Raw genomic sequence first — 25,648 nt, forward strand, 5'->3', positions numbered from 1 at the left:
TGCTAGTGAGGCTGGAACTAGGAAGGTTGTACAGTTTAGTATGTGGCTAAGGAGTTGGTGTAAGAGGGATGGCCTAAGATTTTTGGATTGTTGGACTCTCTTCCAGAGAAGGTGGGACCTGTACAGAAGGGATGGTTTGCACCTGAACTGGAAGGAGACTAATATTGTAGCAGGAAGGTTTGTTAATGTTGCATGGTGGGGTTTAAACTAGAGTTGCAGGTGGATGGGATCCAGAGTACCAGACCAGCTAGTGGAGGGGTTGTGGAGGCAGATATTGGTAGGACCTCAGACAAAGTCAGGAATCAAAAGGTTGAGCACGGTGTGACTACTGTCCCAAGCTGTGTATATTTCAATGCAAGAAGTATCGTAGGAAAGGTGGATGAGCTCAGGGCATGATCAACACCTGGAATTATGATGCTGTTGCCATTAGTGAGACTTGGTTACAGGAGGGGGCAGGACTGGCAGCTCAGTATTCTGGGTTCCATTGTTTCAGATGTGACAGAGCATGAGGGATTAATGGAGGAGGGGTAGCACAATGCTTTACAGTAACAGCACCCCGGGTTCAATTCCTGACGCTGCCTGTAAGGAGTTTGTATCTTCTCCTTGTAACCGCATGTGTTTCCTCCAGGTGCGCCAATTTCCTCCCACAGTCCAAAGACATACGGGTTGGTAGGTTAATTTGTCTTTGTAAATTGTTCTGTGATTAGGCTAGGGTTAAATCGGGTTGCTGAGACAGCGTGACTCGAAAGGCCAGAAGGGCCTACTCCACGCAGAATGTCAATAAATATAAATAAATAAATATTCATGGAAAATGTCATGGCAGTGTTCCATCAGGACAGACTGGAGAACTCAGCTGGTGAGAGCAACTCTGTAATCTGTATATGGTCCATGACCTCACTGCTGCTTTGCCTTACTTCTATCGACTCTGTGTTCATCTCCTGAGTAGATACAGATGCAAAAAAAATCCATTTAAGATCTCTCCCATTTTTTTTGGCTCCATCCATGAATGACCAGTCTAATTTTCCAGAGGACCAATTTTGTTTCTTGCTATCCTTTTGCTCTTAATATTATCTGTAGAAGCCCTGGAGATTCTCCTTCACCTTGTCTGTTAAGAGTAACCTTGTGTCTTCTTTAAGCCCTCCTGATTTCCTGCTTAAGTGTTTTCTTGCATATCTTTTACTCCTCAAATACCTGATATGCTCCGTCCTTCCTAAACTTGCTATGCACCTCCTTCTTCCTTTTAAACAGGGCCTCAATATCTTGAAAACCAAGGTTACCCAAACCTGTTATCCTTGTCTATAATTCTGACAGGAACATACAAGCGCTACTCTCAAAATTTCACTTTTGAAGGCTTCCCACTTATCGAGGACACCTTTGCCAGAAAACAACTTGTTGCAATCCACACATGACAGATCCTTTCTGATACCATCCGTGCATACATATACTTGTGCAAATGTCAAGCATCATTGAACCTTGGTTAGGACACTATTGTATGCAACCACTTTTTATATGAAAAAAAGGAGGCACTGGAGAGGATACAGAGAATTTATGAATATTATACTAGAAATGTGAGGGTTTCTGTATTAACAAAGAAAATGAAAAGACTATGTTTCATTTCTTGAATAAAGAAGTTTGAACCGTGACTTAATTGAGACCTTTAAAATGATAATCAAGAGAAAACCTGCATACACTGGAAATCCAAGCAACACATACAAAATGCTGGAGGAACTCAGCAGGTCATAAGGTACTATTCATGTAAAAGAGTACAGTTGACGTTTTGGGCCAAGACCCTTCATCAGGACAGGAGGAAAAAAAATGAGGAGTCAGAGTTAGAAGGTGGGGGGGGGGAGGGGAGAAAGAAACACTAGATGGTAGGTGAAACCTGGAAGCAGGGAGGGGTGAAGTAAAGACCTGGAAAGTTGATTGGTGAGAGAGATACAGGGCTGGAGATGGGGGAATCTAATAGGAGAGGACAGAAATCCATGGAAGGAAAAAAAGGGGGGAGGAACACCAGAGGGAGGTGATGGGCAGGTAAGGAGAGGAGGTGAGAGGGAATGGGGAATGGTAATGGTAAAGCGGGAGGAGGGCATTACCAGAAGTTCAAGAAATTGATGTTTATGCCATCGGGTTGGAGGCTAACCAGATAGAATATAAGGTGTTGCTTCTCCAGTCTGAGTGTGGCCTCATCATGGTAGTAGAGGAGACCCAGACCACATGTCAGAATGGGAATGGGAAGTGGAATTAAAATGGGTGGCCACTGGGAGATCCCTCTTTTTCTGGTGGACAGAGTGTAGGTGCTTGAAGAAGCAGTCACCCAGCCTGCGTTGGCTGTCCCCGATATACAGGAGGCCGCAACAGGAGCAACAGATACAATATATGACCCCAACAGACTCACAAGTGAAATGTTGCCTCACCTGGAAGGTCCTGAATGGTAGTGATGGAGGAGGTGTAGGGGCAGGTGTAGCACTTGTTCCGCTTGCAAGGGTAAGTGCCAGGAGGGAGATCAATGGGGGTGGGGAGGGGGGAAGGAATGGACAAGGGAGTTGCTTAGGGAGGGATCCCTGCGGAAAGCAGAAAGCGGGGGGGGTGGGAAAGATGTGTTTGGTGGGATCCCGTTGGAGATGGCTGAAGTTACATAAAATTATGTGCTAGATGCAGAGGTTGGTGGGGTGGTGGGTTGGGACAAGAAGAACCATGGCCCAAGTGGGGTGACGGGAGGGTGCTGAAGGTTTTTGATAGAGAGTACGCAGGAAAGTATGTTTCCCTCAAAGGCCATGCAGATGCAATGAAGGCAGTGATGAATTTTGTCAATAATCACCTTTCAGAAGTGGTCCACCATTTCCAAGAGGTTGGTGATTGGAGGAAAGTATTAGAGGGGGGAGGGTGTAGGTTTTTTTTTACATAGAGAGTAGAGTGTGGTGGTAGAGATAGATACACCAGAGATGTTTAAGAGACTCTTACTTGGGCACAGGAATGAAGGAAAACTGGAGGGCTACATCGAAGAGAAGGGTTAGATTAATCTTGCAGTCAGTTAAAAGTTTGTACAACATCGTGCTGAAGGGTCTGCACAGTGTGCTCTGGTTTTCTGTCTTCCGTATTCCAGGGCTTTGCTATGAATCTTTATTGTCAGAGAACAGTGTGCTGCAGTTGACACAAGTCCTTTATCTTGCAGATGGTGAGTATAAAGCTCATCCTTCTGTATGCTTTTCTGAACAAGTGTTTTGCAGCTCATCCTATAAATTTGAGCGATTGTAAGCATCGTCTGCTTACTGCATCTCAATGACTGAAGATCGGCTGAAATCCATACTGGAGTATAGTTGTCATACATTGAATAATCTCAAAAAATTTGAAGATTTAGCTCCTTTCCCATGAGGTGTTTACTGCAGGTAAGGTGCTGTGGCAAAAAAGATAGAAAAAACTACTGGAACAATAGTGCAGCCTTACTTGACATCAATCTTCACTGGAATTGGTGTTTTGTAAATGTGTTGGTTTGTGCCATACCTTACATGCTGTTGTGGAGCAAACATACAGTGGAGATGAATTTCTGTGGTCTGTTGAATTTGAGGAGGGTCAAATCAGATCAATCAAATCAAACCAAATCAAGTTTAATTATCATTCCAACCATACGTAGATACAGCTGAACGAGACAGTGTTCCTCTGATGCCAAGGTGCAAAACATTCAAAAATAGCGAGTAACGTAATTAAAAATATCGAGCAAAGAAGCATATTCACTCAAAAAAAAACATATATAGTCCAAGACCTTGAGCAACAATGTCTAGCAATCGATGAGGCAGTCTCCCAGCAGTGTACAGACTGTCATTCTAACCTGCCATTCCACTGCTCCAACGTAGGAGGGCAGCACCAATGGGTGATGCCAGGCCCTAGCCAAGCTCAGCCACGCTGTAGTGCTTCCACACCTATCAACCTGATCTGTACCATTGAGAGCATACTCACCAACTGCATCTCAGTGTGGTATGGCAATTGTCCCGTATCAGACCACAAAGCACTCCAGTGTGTGGTGAAAACAGCCCAGCGGATTATCAGCACCCAATTGCCCACCATTGAGAACACCTACCATAAACGCTGCCTGGGCAGGGCGAAAGGCATTATCAAGGAGGCATCTCACCCTAACCATGGACTTTTTACTCTCCTCCCATCTGGTAGGCGCTACAGGAGCCTCCGCTCCCGCTCCAGCTGACACGGGAAGAGCTTCTTCCCTGAGGCTGTGACCCTGCTGAACCTCACATCACAGCGCTAAGCAGTATTGCATCCATATTGTACTGTCTCAGTACTTTTATATTTGTGTGCTGTAGCACTTACTTTTTATTCACAGTTATTTTGTAAATAACACTATTCTTTGCATTTCTGGTTAGATGCTAACTGCATTTCATTGGCTTTGTATCTGTACTTGGCACAATGACAATACAGTTGAATCTAATCTAGCCTAATCTGCAGCAGCAGGCAAGCCCGACACTTGAGGCCTCGTTCTTGCTACAACTGAGGCTACACAGCTTGCGTGTTGACTGTTCCTCCACCAGACAAGGGTAGCAGGCCTGCAGTAACTTGTGTGATCACTGTCCAACAGACTCTTGCCATCGCAAGTGAAGTGTCCGAGACAATCTCCCATGGTTATACTGCACCAACTCCGATGCTTCCAAGTAGCGGGTGGCAACATGGTCTGCAGCCAGGTCAGCTCCTCTGAACCCAAGCAGGATCCTCCGACACATTGGCGGGCTCCTCCAGTATCCCGACCAGCTACTCTGATATCTTGACCAGCTCTGTTGACACTTAGCCGACCCCTTTTGACATTTCGGCTGATAACTTTTTTTTTAGATTATGAGGACACTCAGTCCTTGTTTATTGTCATTTAGAAATGCATGCATGCATCACAAGAAACACAGGACAAACCAAGACTGAAGCTGACAAAATCACATAATTATAACATATAGTTACAACAATGCAAGCAATACTGTAATTTGATAAAGAGCAGACCATGGGCATGGTAAAAAAAAGTCTCAAAGTCCCGATAGCCTCATCATCTCACGCAGACGGCAGAAGGAAGAAACTCTCCGTGCCATGAACCTCCAAGCGCCGCAAACTTGCCGATGCAGCACCATTGGAAGCACCTAACCTCAGCGGACTCTGAGTCCATCCGAAAACTTCGAGCCCCCGACCAGCCCTTCGACACCGAGCACCGAGCACCATCCTCTGCCGTGCGCTTCGACCCTGCCCCGGCCGTCGAGCATCAAGCAAAGCCGAGGACTTGGGGCCTCCCCTCCGGAGATTTCGGACCACACAGTAGCAGCAACAGCGAAGCAGGCATTTCAGAAGTTTCACCAGATGTTCCTCCATGCTCTCACGTCCGTCTCCATCAAATCAGGATTGTGCACGGCACCCTACTTGACAAATAACAGACATCACCACCAGAGTGGCTGCTGCAAGCTGCGTCGCGCTGCCATCTTCTCCTCTCCTCTCCTCTTCGACACTTCGCCGCCGACACCATTCCAGCTACTCCGATCACTGATGGAGTAGCCCGCAGTACTCGATGTTCTTGGAGTGAAATTGTCTTTGAATCGTAAAAAACAGATTTTACAAAGAGAAGTGCACCTTTGTTTGGCCTGTGAGAGGCTGCTGTGTTCACATGCGCTGCAACCTTACTGGTTTTCCCTAGCGATGAAATCAAAAGCTTTAGTAAAGTTAAAAATGGATGGGAGGGAGGAGAAGATGGCGGCGTGACGCAGCGCGGTCGGACGTTCCGATTGAATATCAATATGTGTAACTAGGGGTGCCGTGCACAATCCGGATTTGATGGGGCCACAGCCGTGAAGCGCAGAGGAACAGCTGGAGTAACTTCTGAAATGCCTGCTTCGCTGCCGCTGCTACTGTGCGATCAAGAAACTCTGGAGACGAAGGCCCTAAATCCTCGACTTTGCGTATCGCCTGTTGCCAGGGCCAGGGTCAAAGCACTCGGCAGAGATGGTGCTCAGTGCTTGGTATCGGAGAGCTGGTTGGAGGCTCGGAGTTTTCGGATGGAGTCGGAGTGTGGTCGGATGCTTCTGGGATGCTGCATCGGCAAGTTAGTGGCGCTGGAGGTTCAACGTCTGCGTGAGATGATGGGACTTTCGAGAGACTTTGAGACTTTTACTGTGCCATGGTCTGTTCTTATCAAATTACAGTATTGCTTTGCACTGTTGTAACTATATGTTATAATTATGTGGTTTTTGTTAGTTTTTAAGTTGGTTTGTCATGTGTTTTTTGTGATGTCATTCTGGAAAAACATTTTTATCATAATGCGTGCATTACTAAATGACAATAAAAAGGGACTGTGTGTCCTCATAATCATCATCAAATGTCCATCTATTGTTGGTGGGTGCTTTTTCCCTACAATTTTGTTGGGGTTGCTTTGCGGAGAAGATCCCTAGATCCCAAGATTGACGGAATCCATACAGCTACCGAGAGGAGGCGCTTTAAACAAGCCCGGGCAGTCACTCTCCCTGCAGCAGGGTCTTCACTATTTACAATGGTCAGAATTGTTCAAGATTCCCAGCATCTGCAGAATTTCCTGTATCTATTGATCTCTGTTTTGAATGAACTTAATGATTGTGCTGCACATGAGTAGAAAATTCCCCAGGGTTTACTCCTGTCTGTGAAGAAATTTTGCTTTAGATTTTTATGTCCTACCACTTATTCTAAGACTGTATTTAATTGCAGCAGGACAAATTTATTCTTGCACTTAAAAATCCTCTTGTAATAAGAATCAACATGCCATTTATCTTCCTAATTACTTATTTTATTTATGTGAACTCATTCTAAAAGTATTTTATACCTTGCTAGTTTTGCTTCAGGTGACATGTTTATCTATGTAATAATGTTCTTTGTTATTTTATTATGCCTTAATGATTTTTGGTGGAAATAAGATTACTTATTTTCCAAGATAACCTGGAATGCAGTAATAGTAGGTCAATTATTAGCCATTTGGAACACGGCTTGTCTTGAATCCACGCATAGTTGGCCAAGCTTAAAATCTGAAATAAGCTGCAAATGAGATGGCTGCACACATGCACTACATCCCATCTTTCAGTTTATGACAAGCGGGATCTGCAGTCATAGAGTCATAGAAGTGGACTCTTTGGTCCATCTAGTCCATGCCGAACCATTAATCTGCCTAGTTCCATCACCCTGCTCCTGGACCATAACCCCTCCATACCTCTCCCATCCAAGTGCCTATCCACATTACTCTTAGATGTTGAAATCAAACCCGCATCCACCACTTGCTCTGGCAACTCATTCCACATTGTCACCTCCCTCTGAGTGAAGGTGTTCCCCTTAAACATTACACCTTTCACCCTTAACCCATGACCTCTAGTTGCAGTCTCACCCAATCTCAGTGGAAAAAGCCTGCGTGCATTTCCCTCTATCTATACTCCTCATTATTTTGTATACATCTATCAAATCTCCCCTCAATCTTCTGCACGCCTAGGCAATAAGATCCTAACCCACACAAACTTTCCCTATAACTAAGGTCCTCAAGTCCCAGCAACATCCTTGTAAATTTTCTCTGCACTCTTTCGATCATATTTACATCTTTCCTGTAGGAACACAGGTGACCAAACTGCACACTATACTCCAAATTAGGTCTCGTTTACAACTTCAACATAACATCCCAACTCCTGTACTCATTACATTGATTTATGAAGGCCAATGTGCCAAAAGCTTTCTTTACGACCCTATCTACCTGTGATGCCACGTTCAAGGAATTATGGATCTGTATTCGCAGATCCCATTGTTCAACTGTACTCCTTAATGCCCTACCGCTCACTGTGTAAGGCCTACCCTGGTTGATCCTCCCAGAGTGCAACGCCTCGCACTTGTCTGCACTAAATCCTATCTGCCACTTTTCAGCCCAGTTTTCCAGCTGGTCCTGATCCTGCTGCAAGCTTTGATAGTCTTCCTTGCTGTCCACTACACCACCCATCTTGGTGTCATCCACAAATTTGCTGAGCCTTTGGGGTACTTGGACATGGTGTTTTGTCACACACTTGTTACCCCCAATTTGGAACACCTAATGATTAAGTGCGGACCTTTGTACTTATCAAGAGAGTTCTCTTCCGTGATCCTGACCGTAGTTTACATACCGTCAAAAGCCGATGTTAATCAGGCAGTCAAGATATTGAATGCTGCCATCACCAAACAAGAAACTTCAATCAGGCTTGTTTGAAGAAATCTCTGCCTAATTATCATCAGCATATAACCTGCAGCAGCAGGGGCCCCAACACACTCAACCACAGCTGTACTATAGTAAGGAATCTCATTTACTCTAAATGTGTGATTAGGAAGAAAAGAATAATGAAAAGTATCTACCTATGGCCTACGACTCTCCTTGCTGAATCCTTGATGAGCCAAAGCCTCAGCTCCCCATCCCAACACTCATACATAGACCTAACTTCTTTTTATTGGCTCTTGTCAAGTGCCTAATTATGCACAATCCAATTCTCCGTGCGAATTTGGCATGCAAAATGTTCCGACTGCCCCCGCTCGCTTCTTTTAAACTCTGTCTCCCTCTTTACAATCCAAAATCTGCTTGGGAACTATAGCACAACAGATGTTCCGGAGGAATTACTTTATTTCTGTGTAATTTATTATAAAGTTTTGAATATTACTTACTATTTTAGAGCACTTTTCATTTGCTGTTTCTATTTTTTCAAATAATATTTCGATGTATTTGAATTGTTTTTCTAAGCATCCTAAAGACTGGTGATCTACCAGGGCATTCAGAAGTGTAGTCTCAGCAGGGTGTCTGAGACTTTCTTGTTGAGCGTTGCCCAGTCTTCCTCAAGGTTTGACAGTTAATGCAGAGAGCCAGCATGGCAAAGTCAAAGTAGAATTTATTGTCATATGCACAAATAAATGTATGTCTGCACAGGTGAAATGAAAAATGCACTTGCAGCAGCATTGATTGATTGATACAGCACAGAACAGCTTCATCCAGCCCTTCGAGCCACGCTGCACAGCAGTTCCTGATTTAACACTAGCCTAATCACAGGACAATTTACAATAGCCAGTTAGCCTACTAACGGTCTTTGGACCGTGGGAAGAAACTGGAGCTCCCAGAGGGAACCCACATGGTCACGGGGAGAACGTACAAACTCCTTACAGACAGCGTCGGGAAATGAATCTGGGTCGCCTGTACTGTAAAGTGTTGTGCTAACCACTATACTACTGTACCATCCGAATCTTATACGATGCTATGTGCATCGAAGCACATAATGTAGCATCATATGGGTGGCATTCACAAGAAAAACATTCATTAAACATAAATTATAAATAATTTTTCCAAGAAAATACAATTAGGACGAAAGGAGTCGACTAGTGCAAAGTGGTCAAATTAAACAGATTGTTGCTAAACTTCAGTGATCCGAGTTTTGCCCGTTGGTCAGCTGTTTGCAGAAGGACAAGGAAAGTCCTCGTTAGTAGTCACCCTGAGCAAGGAGTCTAGGCTGTAGGTTGGGTCCAGCATAATGCAGCCCATGGAGAGTAAAGTTACTAAAAAATAAATCTTACAACAATGTCTGTAAACTCGCCAAATCAATAGTGGAGTTGCAGATATTGATGTCAGGGATTTACTGAAGCTGCTGCCAGTGTTTCTCACTGTTAGACTGCACACTCAAACCATTGGCGCAACATGAATGTAGTTTTTCCCATTGGTTTGATAGAAAACTGCCAGTGAGGTGCTGTTCATGGGCCTGCTGCTCTGACTGTGCAATGCGGCACAGAAGTTGGAGATGGTCTGGATGCCACACTCCTGTGTAACTGATCTGCTCTTCTGTCAGTGTACTCAGCAATAGGCTCAGGCAATGAGAGAAAATGGCTTCTGAGATGCCAGATGCACTTTGCAGGGCCCCATATGTTGGTATATTTAGGTGCAGATAACCTTTATGCATCATTTTTAAAATCGTAATGTTTTTAGCTCTGGTCAGATGGGGCTCATGAGCTGTGGTTAGCAGCTCATCTATGAGAAGGAAAACTCTGATTTCAAACCTTCACTGCCTTGCGGCTCTACCTACTCATGGGGAAGGCTTTGGGGGTAAATCCTGAGGAAATATCTGGATGAGTTCAACACTGACTGGCAACTCATGTGATGCTGCGGGTGCCAAACTGTATTAGTCTCTGCCGTTCCTTTGAATTCATCAGTTGTTTGAAGAGGGGGATGCCTGCTGCATGGGCAACAGCTTGCCCTCCATATCATACTGCCCTGGCTTATGTATCGACTGATAGCATGCACCACAATGCAGCCAACTGGGACACAACATCCATGCTTGACCCCGACTAATGAATGTTAAAAATAATTTGCAACAGGTCTTTTTAATTTTTATTTTTTTAACATTATTTATGTTTTGAACTGCTTTAGAACATGCTTGATAATCAAATACATTTAAAAAGCACGTCCAATGTCTTTGCAGCAGGAAATTGATGCAGGGGTGAAGAAGCCTCAGGAGCTGCCCTCGAGAGTCCAGGTGATGCAACCTCTGTGAGACAACTCAGCATCAACTGTCTCCATTACATACATGGAAGCAGCTTGGGAGACAGTTGCAGGATATGAAGTTAGCCAATGTTCGCTAAAGATTGGGCTGCACAGTAGTGTAGCATAAGAATATAAGAAATAGGAGCAGGAGTCGGCCATCTGGCCCGTTGAGCCTGCTCCGCCATTCAATAAGATCATGGCTGATCTGGCCATGGACTCATCTCCCTTAACCCTTAATTCCCCTACTATGCAAAAATCTTGTCTTAAAAATATTTACTGAGGTAGCCTGCACTGCTTCATTGGGCAGAGAATTCCATAGATTCACCACTCTCTGGGAAAAGCAGTTCCTCCTCATTTCCGTCCTAAATCCACTCCCCTGAATCTTGAGGCCATGTAATAGCAGTTAGTGTGATGCTATTATAGTGCCTGGACCAGGTGTTCTATTCTATTGCTGTCTGTAAGGAGTTTGTACCTGTGATGCCATGAGTTTCCTCTGGTTGCAGTTCATCCCACTTCCAAAGATGTATGGGTTGATAGGTTAATTGGTCACATCGGTGTATTGGGCTGCGTGGGCTTGTTGCACTGGAAGGACCGGTTCCCATTCCTGTGCCATATCTCTCAAATCTAAGTCTAAAGATAACTCGTGGTTAGGTTTATGAGTTCCAGCCTGATTTTTTTTCATGGTATAGAGGTAATGACCACTGAAAAATACATGTTAAAGTCCATATTCCTGATATTGCTGCAGTAATACTGCAGAATTTTAAAAAGGTAAAACCTTTTTTAGGATGCAATATTTGATTGTGTTATCTCTCTCACCCAATTCCATAGGCAATCTTATTTCTTTCACAGTATTTAGATGTAATTTGTATTTCCTGGTTTATTCTACCTGGTTGGAATCTGTGTCATTGTGATTTTTTTCTGACTAATTGAAGAGCTATTGCTTTCCCTGTTTACAGATGTTTCTCCCATTCTAACATGCAATTTTCAACCCTTGCTGAAAAAACACAAAATTCACTTGTGGGCAGTTGTAAGCAAGGTGAATATTAAATGCTGTTGCTTTGTGACTGGCAGCAGAATTCAGGCTTATATATTATCCGGTAACAAAAAAAAGATGCTTCTTATTTGTCTGCAGTAGAACTATTCTGCCCTTGCTCAAAACCTTCCATGTTTCCTTAAGCTAGGCAGATCGGTAGACTCCAGTCCTGCTGTAGTTTTAGCTTGAAGGCGGTTTTATTGATCACAATACGGTACGCAAGGAGCTGAGTAAAATGACAATGCTTCTCGTCGTCCTCATGAAAGATAGATTCAAATATTTGTTAAAATTCTTTTGACTCATAAAAATGCTTTTGATGAATGGATAAACATACAAGTGATTATAATAGCTAACCTGATGATGAAGGTTAATTGCTTAACAACTCGATAATAAGTAATCAATGACAGCTGTGAACTTATTAGTAAGCAATGAGATCTAGTAGCTAGAAGTAAATTAGCAAACCAAATCGGAGGGACAAAAGAAGAACAATTATAAACTATTTCTTACAGAGGGTCACCTTTTGATCATGGCAAATGAAGCTGGCTGTGAGTTTTCCTGCATGTTTAATAGAATATCAATGATAATGATAAAGATTAGCTTTGTTTGTCACGTGTACACCAAAATGCACAGTGAAATGCTCCACTTACATCAATGATCAATACAGTCCAAGGACGTGCTGGCGGCAGCCCGCAAGTGGAGGGTCAGAGGGACCTCGGGGTCCGAGTCCATAGGACACTCAAAGCTGCTGCGCAAGTTGACTCTGTGGTTAAGAAAGCATACAGTGCATTGGCCTTCATCATTCGTGGGATGGAGTTTAGGAGCCGAGAGGTAATGTTGCAGCTATATAGGACCATGGTCAGACCCCACTCGGAGTACTGTGCTCAGTTCTGGTCGCCTCACTACAGGAAGAATGTAGAAACCATAGAAAAGGTGCAGAGGAGATTTACAAGGATGTTGCCTGGATTGGGGAGCATGCCTTATGAGAATAGGTTGAGTGAACTCTGCCTTTGCTGCTTGGAGCGACGGAGGATGAGAGGTGACCTGACAGAGGTGTATAAGATGATGAGAGGCATTGATCATGTGGATAGTCAGAGGCTTTTTCCCAGGGCTGAAGTGGCTCGCACGAGAGGGCAGAGTTTTCAGGTGTTTGGAAGTAGATACGGAAGAGGTGTTAGGGGTAAGGTTTTTATGCAGAGAGTGGTGAGTGCGTGGAATGGGCTGCCGGCGGCGGAGTTGGAAATGATAGGGTCTTTTAAGAGACTCCTGGACAGATAGATGGAGCTCAGAAAATAGACCACTATGGGTAACCCTGGGTAATTTCTAAGATAAGGACATGTTCGGCACAGCTTTGTGGGCCGAAGGGCCTGTATTGTGCTGTAGATTTTCTATGTTTCTAAGTGTAGCCGTGCTTCCAGCACCAACACAGCAAGCTCACAACTTATTAACTGTAACTTGTGTCTCTCTGGTGATTTCATCCACACTACAACAACCTGTACGTTAGAGAAAACCTGCGCAGACACGGGGAGAACGTACAAACGCCTTACAGATACAGTATTATCCGGTCTGAAGTTTGGTTGTAAACTCTCACAGTCAATATACTGTATATTATATACCTTCGATCTTGAATTAACAGTAGTGGATTACAATCTATTCATGTTAACAAAATATTGCATTTTTATTTGGAATTATATCAATTCAATTTTATTAACTTTCAGATAATAAAATATTGAAAGTAATGCTGTTACCCAAAATGATCAGAAATATAATAACAGTAGTTTCTTTGTTTACTACCCATAGGGAATTAAGAAGATTTCTCCAGAACTGTATAAAAATTTTAAAAATCATTATTTTGGTGATGAGATTGTGACTTGCCTACAACTTTGCTCCATGCTGAAGAAGAAGCAACCAAATGGATACTATCACTGCGAGACCACACTTGCTGTGGGTAAGTACGTTTGATTGCAGTTACTTAATGTGAAGTTATGACAGTATTTATTCTTTACTCTGGAATCTCCTGTGCTATTATACAAATTATAAAATCTAATCTTAAGGTGAACCATGCTTAAAAGCTGAAGGGTTGTGAGCCCAAATTCACGGTACTGTATTTGTCAAAATGGAGTGGAGTTTGTAAATCTGGCAGGACCAAACGATGTTGAAAAGGGTGAGGGTATACAGTACTGTGCGAAAGTCACGTATGTATATATAGCCAGAGTGCTCAAGACTTTTGCACTATACTGTCATTGTCAAAGTGGAGTGGAGAGCGAGTTTGTAAATCTGGCAGGAGAAAAGGATGCTGGGAATGGCAAGGGTGGAGCACCGTGGGAGTGTTGTGGGGCAGGTGGCAGAGAAGGCATGCCAGGGGTGGGGGGAGTGGGGTGGCATGGGTGCCATGTGTGCGGCCAGCCCTGAGGAACAAGGCAAGATAATTTGATTCCAAGCAATTAGTTTATTGATCATTACAGAATGTCTCTCTGGTGCTTCCAGCTCCCTGCCCCTTTTCCCAACCATAATTCCCCTCACCCTGCCTCCTTCCCGCTCTCTGTCCACAACAGGTACATAAAGTGTAAAAGAGAGGTGAGAGTGGATATCGGACTGCTGGAAAACAATGCTGGAAAGGTAGTAATAGGGGACAAGGAAATGGCAGATGAGTTGAATAAGTATTTTACATCAGTCTTCACTGTGGAAGACGTTAGCAGTACGGTGGAAGTTCCAGGTGTCAGGGGTCATGAAGTGTGTGAAATTACCATTACTGGAGCAGAGGTTCTTGGGAAACTGAAAGGTCTGAAGTTACATAAGTCACCTGGACCAGATGGACTACACCCCAGGGTTCTGAAAAAGGTTGCTAAGGAGATAGTGGAGACATGAGTAATGATCTTTCAAGAATCACTAGATTCTGCAATGGTTCCAGAAGACTGGAAAAATTACAAATGTCATTCCACTCTTCAAGAAGGGAGAGAGGCAGAAGAAAGGAAATTACAGGCCAGTTAGTCTGACCTCAGTGTTGGAAAGATGTTGGAGTCAATTGTTAAGGATGTGATTTCGAGGTACTTGGCGGTACACGATAAAATAGGCCGTAGTCAGCATGGTTTCCTCAAGGAAAAATCTTGCCTGACAAATCTATTGGAATTCTTTGAAGAAATAGCACACAGGATAGACAAGGGAGAATCACTTGATGTTGTGCACTTAGATTTTCAGAAGGCCTTTGATAAGGTGCCACACATGAGGCTGCTTAACAAGCTATGAGCCCATGGTATTACAGGAAAGATTCTAGCATGGATAAAGCAGTGGCTGATTGGCAGGAGACAATGAGTGGGAATAAAGGGAGCCTTTTCTGATTGGCTGCCGGCGACTAGTGGTGTTAACAGGGTTTTGTGTTGGGACTGATTCTTCTTATGTTATATCTCACTGGTTTAGATGATGGAATAGATGGCTTTGTTGCAAAGTTTGCAAACGATAGGAAGATAGTTGTAGGGTGGATGTGGAGAGGATGTGTCCTGTGGTGGAGGTATCCAGAATTAGAGGGCACAGCCTCAAAATTGAAGGGCGACACTTCAGAACAGAGGTAAGGAGGAATTTTTTTAGCCAGAGGGTAGTAAATCTGTGGAATGCTCTGCCACAGACTGCGGTGGAAGCCAAATCCGTGGGTTTATTTAAGGCAGAAGTTAATAGTTTCCTGATCGGTCAGGGCATCAAAGGATATGGCGAAAAGGCAGGTGTATGGGGTTGAGTAGGATCTGGGATCAGCCATGATGGAATAGCAGAGCAGACTTGATGGGCTGAATGGCCTAATTCTGCTCCTATGTCTTATGTCTTCTTACAAGCCAAAGTCAAAAGACCGTAATGCAAAAAATGCTAATCAACATTGATTTCTTAACTATTGCTTAAAGCAGGTTACCTGGTCTCTTGATTTGATTGCTATTAATGGAGCTTTGTTGCGTGAATGGTGACTATCACCTTTTTCTATATTGAAATTACAACTTAAGTGGACTTCACTTAAAATTGTGTGCCTTTGGGACATCCCCAGATTATTTCCTGATCCAAATGTATTAATTCAGCCAGGGGAAAAAATCTTTACTTCAAGGCCAGTTGTTCAAATTAATTAGCAGTCTGTTAAGGTATCTGAGAATTCTGATTAAATATCTCCTTGTCGTGCTGGTAGTTCATCACGCAAGTGTAACAAAGGAGTAATAGTTTCCAATGAGCATGCTTCTCAAACAAAAAAATCTTTTTTTTTAATCATAGGCAGATAAAATGTATTGGAAATAAAGTATTATGCATACATAATACAATTAATAATATATGTACACATTCTTAAGAATCTGGGCTGAAAGGGTGGCATTTGACTCACAAAATAATCTTATTCAAGTTCAACTATCTTATGAATCAAGCAGGAAGTTGCACTGTTGCTGGCAATGAGTTCACTTGGCAGCACACTGCTTCGTACCACTGCTGTGGTTTCTTTGTGCTACACAGTAGTCCCCTTGTGGAAAGATGGTGAGCAAAATTTGGCAAGCTGCTGTGATAAATTCATGACAGTGGTGTTGCAGAGGGGAAGTGAGCAGACAGGACTCGTTACTGTCTGACTAAAGCATTCTTAGTAGTCCAATTTGTGGACTAACCAAAGATTAACACAAAGGTAGCTTAAAATTATCTATGAAAAGATGTGCTGACATTGGAGAGGGTCCAGAGAAGGTTCACAAGAATGATTTCAGGAATGAAAGGGTTAACATATATGAAGCGTTTGATAGCTCTGGGCCTGAACTCATTGGAGTTTAGAAGAATAAGGCAGGATGTCATTGAAACCAATCGAAAATGAAAGGCCTAGACAGAGTGGATGTGGAGAGGTTGATTCCTATAGTGGAGGATCCTAGGACCGGAAGGCACAGCCTCAGAATTGAGGGACGTCCATTTAGAACAGAGATGAGGAAACTTTTCTTCAGCCAGAGGGTGGTGAATCTGTGGAATTCATTGGCATGGATGGCTGTGCAGGCCAAATCATTGGGTATATTTAGGGTGAAGATTGATAGGTTCTTGATTAGTCAGGGCGTCATAGGTTACGAGGAGAAGGCAGGAGAATGGGGTTGAGTAGAATAATAAATCAGCCATGATGGAATGGCAGAGCAGACTTGATTGGTCGAATGGCCTGATTTTGCTCCTGTGCATGGTGGTCTTATGGCCTAAAATCTAAGAATTATCTTAAGCCAAAGGTAAGTCTGAAGAGAGTTGTGAAGATTATGGAGTCTCTATAGCCTAAGTTACAGCTGCTGTTGGTAGGGTCAGAGAACAGAATGATGGAGCTAGGATCTTTGAATTAATTCTGGGTGATGTAATTAAACGTACTGCTCAGGAAGGTGTCATAATGAAAGGGAGGGTTAAAATGTATTAGAGATTCAGACGTGAACACTTTAAATCTGAGGTATTAGAAAGCCAGAGAGAATAGATGTCTGCAAAAGTTGATAGCTTAGCCTAAATGAAGAGGGACAGAGATTTACTGGAGAATGAGGGATATTACAAAAGCATTTGCTTAATTAGAATTAGAAATGGATGAGGATTTATACAGCAAGGCTGGGACTGTCATTATGATAGAATTAATTGCCCTTTATGACGGCAGTTATGTGAAGTAAAAATTAAGTTTCAGTCGCAAACTCACTGTGTACCTGCTATCATTACTCAGAATTGAAAGCCACTGCATATTTTTTCAAGTATTTCCTGCCGGAAACATTTAAAGGGCATCGCACAGTATTTGAATGAGCAGAGCATAGAGGGATATGGAACTGATGCAAGCAAGCACAATTAGTATAGATAGACGCATTAGTTGCCATAGACACAAAGTGGGCCAAAGGGCCTATTTCTATGCTTTACGATTCTGTGAATCTAGGACTAAAAACTAATGACAGTTGGCACTAAAAATGTTTAATTAAAATTTATGTAATGGGACTGATAAAGATCATTGGGAGGAAATATTTCTGCTGATTTGGAGTTTACAATGAGGGGCAGTAGTTTAAAAACTATAGTTTGACATCAGTAGAAATTTGGAATTCTCATTTACAAACAGCAATTGATGGAGTAGCTAAATTGAGATTTGTAATTGATAGATTTTGGTTATTCAAAGATATTAAGGTATATAGTGTAGAGATTGTGGTATGCAGTCAAGCCCACAAATTAGCTGATTTTGTTGAATGGTGAACTGACTTAAATTGGTTTCTTCGATAAACGGTCTTGGCCTGAACTGTTTATTCCCCTCCATACATACTGTTTGACTGCTAAGTTCCTCCAGCATTTTCTGTGTGTGTGTTAGGCTGGATTTCCAGCATCTGCAGAATCTCTTATTCAGTGCCTGACCTTATTTGCCTTCAGAATTTTAACACTGTGGGTTTGAAGTCAAATGTGGATCAAATGTTCCCTTGAGGTAAATTCTGTGTTCATTTTCTGGTGTCTTCCCTCACAGTTTAGATTTATTGCATTGAATTAAGTTCAGATTTGAAATTGCAGCCTAATTTAGTATTCAAAATGGGTTGAAGGATCTCATTAATGTACTCCATTGCAACAGGATTGTCTTTTAATGATATATGTATTGCTCTGGACCCTCCTGTGAATAATTTAGGGGAAAATCTGAGATTATTTACTTCTCCCATTTTGCTCTGGCCATACTCATACCAAAGCGCTCAGTTTATTCAGTGTGGTCTTAATAAAACCATGAAGTTCAGAATAGTCAGGGTAAAATTAGAATTGCAATGTTCTACAACCAGTAGTGGATTGGTGAGAAGGTGTGAGTGACAACTGGAGATCCCCATTGCAATGTATTCCAGACTATGATTTTCAGGTGGAGAACCTGAGTTTACGAGTTTTTAAAACTTGAACTTAATGTTAGCTAGTTACATCACTTTTGAATTGCTTCACCTCCACTTCTTCACTTTTGCTTTATTCATTGAAATGAAAATTAAAAGCACATGTTGCTACTTTATTGGGAAGTTATAAATAGGTTGTGTGCGCCACCTACTGGCACAAAGCTATAGTACATCAATAGCAAGAAATTCAGTCTCCCAGTTCTGCAAGATAAACCTTCATGCTGTTGCAACCTGGTATTGAATTATAATGCAGTTTTATTTGTATTGCCAACATTTCTTAAGCTTCCTTATATATAAAACAGCTAATATCCTAACCATTAGATGTTGTATTTAGTGGAACAAAATGTTGTATTTAGTGGAAAAAATGAGCGAGTCCACTTTGGAAAGAGAACCCAATTCGTATTTTAGGTCAGCTTACTATTTCCAGTACTTCTGTTTTTGTTCTGGATAACAGCATCTGCATGTTCATTTGTTTTCTGTTGTTTTTAATACACCTGCCAGAACCTTGCAAAACTAAATCATCTCAGTTCTCCAGTCCCTTAAAGGATGGTCCACTTTGTCACAGCAGTGGTGGATGTATTGTGTGCTGCTGAGTTAATTATGGCCATGGTGGATGGAAGCTGTGGAGAGCAGAAAGCATTCCTCCTGTTTCACAGACATTGAGGATGAATTGGAGAAGTGGACCTTTGCACCAAGGGATCAGTGGATGTAAGACCACAGTGAAGAGGAGTTGGCAGGAGCTGCAAAGTACCTTCCATGAGCTGAGTAGCTATATGAAGGTCAGAGCTCCAACAGTTTGAAATGCCTTCAGCTTCATCATATGCATTACTCAGACTACAACTCCGTATACTGAACGTCTACAGCTGACCCTTCCAGCAACTCAACATGCATACCTGTTGCCTAGTATTATTCCTACCTCCTCAGTGGGAGACCATTTGTGTGTATGCCAGTGACACCAGCGTGCATGCCTACCTTTATGTGTGAGTATTAATACACATATAGTGGAGTACGATCTCCAGAATTTTTGAATGAAGACCTTGGCTTGGGAAAGCCATGTGGTAGATGATGTGACCAACAATTTCTGCTCAATATTATGGAGTTTGAAACCTGGACAAGGATGATGGACAGTCCCAGCTTGACAGGTCTAAATCACAGCTTATGGCACTGATATTGCTGCACCTAGTGAGGCACAACATGGCCAGTTTACAGAGCAAGCAATGGGTACACCTTCTAGAGAGGAGAAGTGGAAGAGAAGCAAGTTGAACTACCCAACGACCAGCCTTTTCAGCTACCTTCTGCCCCATCTGTGGAAGATTCTGCTGTTCCGACATTGGCTTCATCAGTCATCTTGGGACCCAGAAAGCCAAAGTGGAAGCATATCATCCTCGATCCTGCGAGATTGCCTCAAGGCACTCCTAAGACACGATGACAAGGATGAGTGGTTTTGTAGTGAAATTCATTAGGAATGTGATTAATTTTAGCATTTCCCACCATGATTGGTCTGCATTCACAGAATGTGAACCATGTGTGCACTTAAGTAGATGGAAAACTTCAGCAAGGAAATTGGTGGGGGAAGGGGGGGAAGTGGAGCAGGTCACCTCTTGAAGCAGTTCTTATTTTTCCATTTTAATTGAAAATTCTCCAAAGAAAGAATTGAAAATGATACATGTGAGTTAGAAGAGATCACCGACTTTTCCTTTGGTCATTGGGAGCGAGCAGAGTGAGCATTAGCAAGTTGTTTACATTGCAGGCCCCCATAATGTATGTATTTATGAACTTCACTAATGTTGTATTACTCCTTAAAGATCTTCCTTGCCATTTCCTCGCTAGAGCACCCAGCTGTAGCTGATGAGTAATTAATAACATATCCTGTACTTCCTCACCAATTTCCTTTAAAATTCGGGAGTGGGAACTATCAGATTCTGAAAAATGTTTATCCCAGCTCCTATTTTGTACTGAATCTACTTTTGGGTCTCCTACTAGTGATATACATCCTCCACTGTAAATAAACATTACTCATTTAACAAGCTTGCTGTTTCTTTGCTGGCCATTAATATCGTATCAGTGTATTTCTTCCAATACACTCTGCTGTTAGCTTTTATATTCCTTGCAAGTTGCTTAATTACACAAGGAAAATCTTTATCTGTTAGAGCTAAGTATTGGCTTTGTGTGGTGGAATGTTCCTTGTTTGAATACTTGCTCTGTCTATTAGTTTTCTCTTTAACACTTAAACTAGTTTACTGTATTTAAGTTCTGGTATGTAATTTTCTTTCTTCAAGATTACTTAGTTTTAATTTGCAAGGTGTGTGTTAAAGTGAGATAGTGAATTGATTCAGATTACTTAAGCATTATTAAATCCAGCATGGCTCTGCTATCTTAATAATGTTAAAATATTGATTCAGTAAATATTCCTAGATGTTCATTGACTTTAATACTTGAGCTGTTTTGCTTCCCTGAATCTGAATTAGAATTAAAATTTTTCATTGTAATCATACGAAAGTCCTTATTAGTTACCCTTTGTTTCTCAATAAATTCTAATAGCTCTTTGTATTTTAATATTTTTGACATATGTGAGTGATGATAAACCTGATTCTGCTATGGGTCTCTATTGTGGACTGAGAGTGGAAAGGGAGCACGGAGAGGGGAATCATGGGTGGGAAAAGGGGAAGGGAGAGAGGGAGCAAAAATCACCAGAGAGACATTCTGTAATGATCAATAAACCAATTGTTTGGAATCGTATGACCTTGCCTGGTGTCTCAGGGCTGGGTGTGTCTGCACCTTTGCCACCTCCCACCCCAGCACTCCTTCTCTGCTACCTGCCCCACAGCCCTCCCATGGTGCTGCACCCGTGTCATTTCCAGCATCCTTTGCTTCCACCAGATTTACAAACTCGCTCCCTGCTCCACATTGACAAATGCAGTACCTGCAAAAGGCCATATTATATATATATATGTGCCTTGGACTTCTGCACAGTATTGTAATTGGACTCAGAGCACACTCTTACAGCTTAACCACATTTTATTTTACTTGTGCCCAAGGAGAACAGCATGACCCCTGTCACCACACTGTTCTGAAGCCATGACAAAAAATGACTATTTTTATGCAGAATTGGCTTACCAGTTACAGATATTGACTATTTAGTAAATTGTGTATTTTTGAATTCCTTACCTGCAAGATCAATCACCATTCACAAAGGAAGTGTTAAAAGTCAATAGAAACAAGAAGCTGACAACCGATGCTACTTTGAAGTTAGTAAAGCAATTGTGCGTAAGTTGTTGGGTGTGTTTTCTATACTGATATTATTCCTATCTCATCTGCCTCTGGCACCCACAGCTACGTAAAGGGAAGCTATGTTCTTCAAAGATCTTTCTAGAAAAGGTCTCTCTTCAGAGTTCCCTCTCATCTGGTTGAAAACACATTGCAGCAGTCATCCTTGCCCATCTCGTCTGTAATAAGCAGGGGTGGCTCCAACAGTCTCACCTCAAAGGTCTTTCCTGTGTGAGTCACCATAGTCATCCTTACCTGAATGTTGTCTTTAACTCTTGCCTTACCTCAACTCTCACATGAGAGGGTGTACAGGAGTGTGATAGAAGAGTTGTTTGACTGATGTCGAAACAACATCCTTGTACTCAGTGTCAGTGAGGCCAAGGAACTGATTGTGGACTTCCAGAAGGAGAAGTCGAGGGAACACACACCAGTCCTCATCGAGAGATCAGCAGTGGAAAGGGTGAGCAGTTTCAAACTCCTGGGTGTCAGCATCTTTGGAGTCCTATCCTGCACCCAACATATTGATGCAATTACAAAGAAGGCATGACAGTCACTATATTTCATTATAAGTTTGAGGGGACTAGGCATGTCACCAAAGTCTCTTGCAAATTTCTACAAATCTACCGTGGAGAGCATTCTAAATGGTTGCATCACTGTCTGGTATGACCAAGATGCAACACTTCACATTCAGCCGGTTAAACTCTATCTACTATCCCTCTGCCATATCTGCAACTGATTTATATCCTATTGTATTCTATTCCAGTCTTCTACGCTATCCACAATACCACCAATCTTCGTCTCATCTGCAAACTTACGAACCCACCCATCATGCAAAAGTCTTAGACACATGTACTGTATATATCTAGGGTGCCTATGACTCTAACACAGCACTGTATATTATGGCTTTCCAGTAACCAATTAACACTTAATACTACTGAGCTAATACAAAACTAAGCACTTTTATTGCTGATTCCCAACCACCTTCCTATTTTAACCAGTGTACCCACCTTGCCATTCCCAATGTCTTTTGCTCCTGCCAGATTTACAAACTTGCTCTCCGCGCCACATTGACAAATACAGTACTGTGCAAAAGTCCTAGGTACTGTACATACCAATAGGCCCCCTAAGACCTTTGCACAGTACTGCACATTTTCGTCCAGGTCATTTATGTACATCACAAACAGCGGTGGTCCCAGTACAGATCCCTGTGGAACATCTCTAATCACAGACCCCCATCTAGAATAAGTCCCTTCAAAAACTACCCTCTGTCTTCTTTAGGCAAGCTAGTTCTGAATCCAAGCAACCAATTTACCAGGAATCCCATGTATCTTAATCTTCTGAATGAGTCCCCCGTGAGGGACTTTGTTTCAGATGTCTTACCAAACTCCATGTAAACAACATCCACAGCGATACTTTCATCAATCAAAAAGCTCAAATTAGTAAGACTCGACCTGCCCTGTACAAGCCACGTTGGCTCTCCCTAATTAGGCCATAATTTTCCAAATGTTGATAAATCTTGTCTCTAAGAGTTCAGTGATGACTCTAACACCGAATTGAAACTCAGCAATCTATAGTTTCCAGGATTATCCTTGGTTCTCTTTTTGAATAATGGAATAATATTAGCTACTCGCTAATTTCTGGGACCTTGCCTATGGCTAGAGAGGACATGAAGATATTGGCCAAGCCACCAGCAATCTCTCCACTTGCTTCTCTCAATAACCTGGGGTGTTAGCCCGTCAGGCCCTGGGAACTTATCTTAATTCTCTTTAAGAGACCCAACACTTCCTCCTTTACCTCGAAATGCCCTGGCATATTAATGCTCTTGCCACTGATCTCCTTATCCTCCATGCCCTTCTCCTTGGTAAATAGTCATGTAAAGTACTCATTAAAGACTTCACCCACATCTTTTGTATCGGTGTCTGACCCCTCCATTATGTCCCCTTTAAGTGCAGCTGTGATTTGTGCCTGATCACACTGAAACTGCATCACCTCTTTTACCTCCCTCTCTATCTTTTCTAAAACCTCAAAACCCTGAGGCATTATGGACCAATTCCTGTCCGTCTCTCAACCAAGTCTTTGTAATGGCCACACCATCATAATTCCATGTACTGATCCATGCTCTAAGTTCATTATCACATGTTTATGCTATACATCTGTATGTTTCTTTTGGAGAAACTGAAAATAATTGGTACTAGGACACTGAGTACGTGCTGCTGTTGTGTGCTGGAGTTCTGATAATTAGTTGTCAGCAATTATAATCATCTTTCTTTGTGGTAGTTGTGAATCTGCAGAGTTACCCTTGATTTATTTTTAGCTAAGTTTTACCATAACTCATAGAAAACCTATACACAGTACAGGCCCTTCGGCCCACAATGCTGTGCTGAATACGTACTTAGTTTAGAAATCACCTAGGGTTAACCATAGCCCTTTATTTTTCTAAGCTCCATGTACCTATCCAGAAGTCTCTTAAAAGACCCTGTCGTATCTGCCTCCACCCCCATCGCTGGCAGCCCATTCCATGCACTCACCACTCTCTACATAAAAGAAACCTATCCCTGACATCTCCTCTGTACCTACTTCCAAGTGCCTTAAAACTGTGCCCTCTCATGTTAGCCACTTCAGCTCTGGAAAAAAGCCTCTGACTATCCACATGATCAATGCCTTTCATCATCTTAGACACCTCTATCAGGTCACCTCTCATCCTCCGTCGCTCCAAGGAGAAAAAGCCAAGTTCACTCGACCTATTCTCATAAGGTATGTTCCCCAATCCAGTCAACATCCTTGTAGATCTCCTCTGCACCCTTTCTATGGTTTCTACATCCTTCCTGTAGTGAGGTGACCAGAACTGAGCAGAGTACTCCGTGGGGTCTGAGCAGGGTCCTATATAGCTGTAAAATTACCTCTTGGCTCTTAAACTCAATCCCACAATTGATGAAGCCCAATACACCATATGCCTTCTTAACCACTGAGTCAACCTGTGTAGCAGCTTTGAGTGTCCTATGGACTTGGACCCCAAGATCCCTGTAATCCTCCACACTGCCAAGAGTCTTACCATTAATACTATATTCTGCCATCATATTTGACCTACCAAAATGAACCACCTCACACTTATCTGTGTTGAACTCTATCTACCACTTCTCAGCCCAGTTTTGCATCCTATCGATGTCCCGCTGTAGCCCTCCACACTGTCCACAACACCCCCAACCTTTGTGTCATCAGCAAATTTACTAACCCATCCCTCCACTTCCTTGTCCAGGTCATTTATAAAAGTTATGAAGAGAAGCGGTTCCAGAACAGATCCCTGAGGCACACCACTGGTCACTGACCTCCATGCAGAATATGACCCGTCTACGACTACTCTTTGCCTTCTGTGGGCAAGCCAGTTCTGGATCCACAAAGCAATGTCCCTTTGGATCCCATGCCTCCTTACTTTCTCAATAAGCCTTGCATGGGGTACCTTATCAAATGTCTTACTGAAATCTATATACACTACGTCTACTGCTCTACCTCCATCAGCCGTGTTCAGTACATCCTCAAAAAATTCAATCAGCCTTGTAAGGCATGACCTGCCTTTCACAAAGCCATTTGACAAAGACTCTTTGGTGGTCTTAATGTTAAGAGAATGGGGCTTCAGTTCACCACTGGGAAAAGTGATGAACTGCACTGGAAAAGGTTGAGGAATTCCTTTTTCATTGCTTTTATTAATTCAGTTTCATTAATTAAGTTTGAAGTCATCTTGGAGCAATTGTTCTGTTGAATTGGAAACTAGAGTGGCAGCTGGGGCCTTAACATAAAACATTTGACCCAGTATAAAGAATTGAATGGCTGCTTTCTTTGTTCTTTTATTATGTGATCCCATGGCACTTACATAGTTCTTTCTCTTCATTTGTATCTGCAATCAAGCTGTCTTTTATGGATATAATTGCAATGGACCAAGATGCTTATCCAAATTGTAGTAAAGCAATATTTTAATTAAAT

The 25,648-nt window shown here is 42.5% G+C and overlaps 1 protein-coding gene across 2 annotated transcripts in view; it reads left to right on the plus strand.

Annotated features, from left to right (window-relative positions):
* The window catches only part of LOC134338696 (A-kinase anchor protein 7), a 216,648-nt gene that overhangs the window by 89,664 nt on the left and 101,336 nt on the right, over window positions 1-25,648 (plus strand). For both annotated transcript variants that reach the window (XM_063034748.1, XM_063034739.1), the window contains exon 7: window positions 13,353-13,500. In XM_063034748.1, the coding sequence (XP_062890818.1) occupies window positions 13,353-13,500 (148 nt within the window). The remainder of the gene's footprint in view (window positions 1-13,352; window positions 13,501-25,648) is intronic.

The sequence above is a fragment of the Mobula hypostoma genome, chromosome 2, assembly GCF_963921235.1.
Source record: "Mobula hypostoma chromosome 2, sMobHyp1.1, whole genome shotgun sequence".
Classification (NCBI taxonomy): domain Eukaryota; kingdom Metazoa; phylum Chordata; class Chondrichthyes; order Myliobatiformes; family Myliobatidae; genus Mobula; species Mobula hypostoma.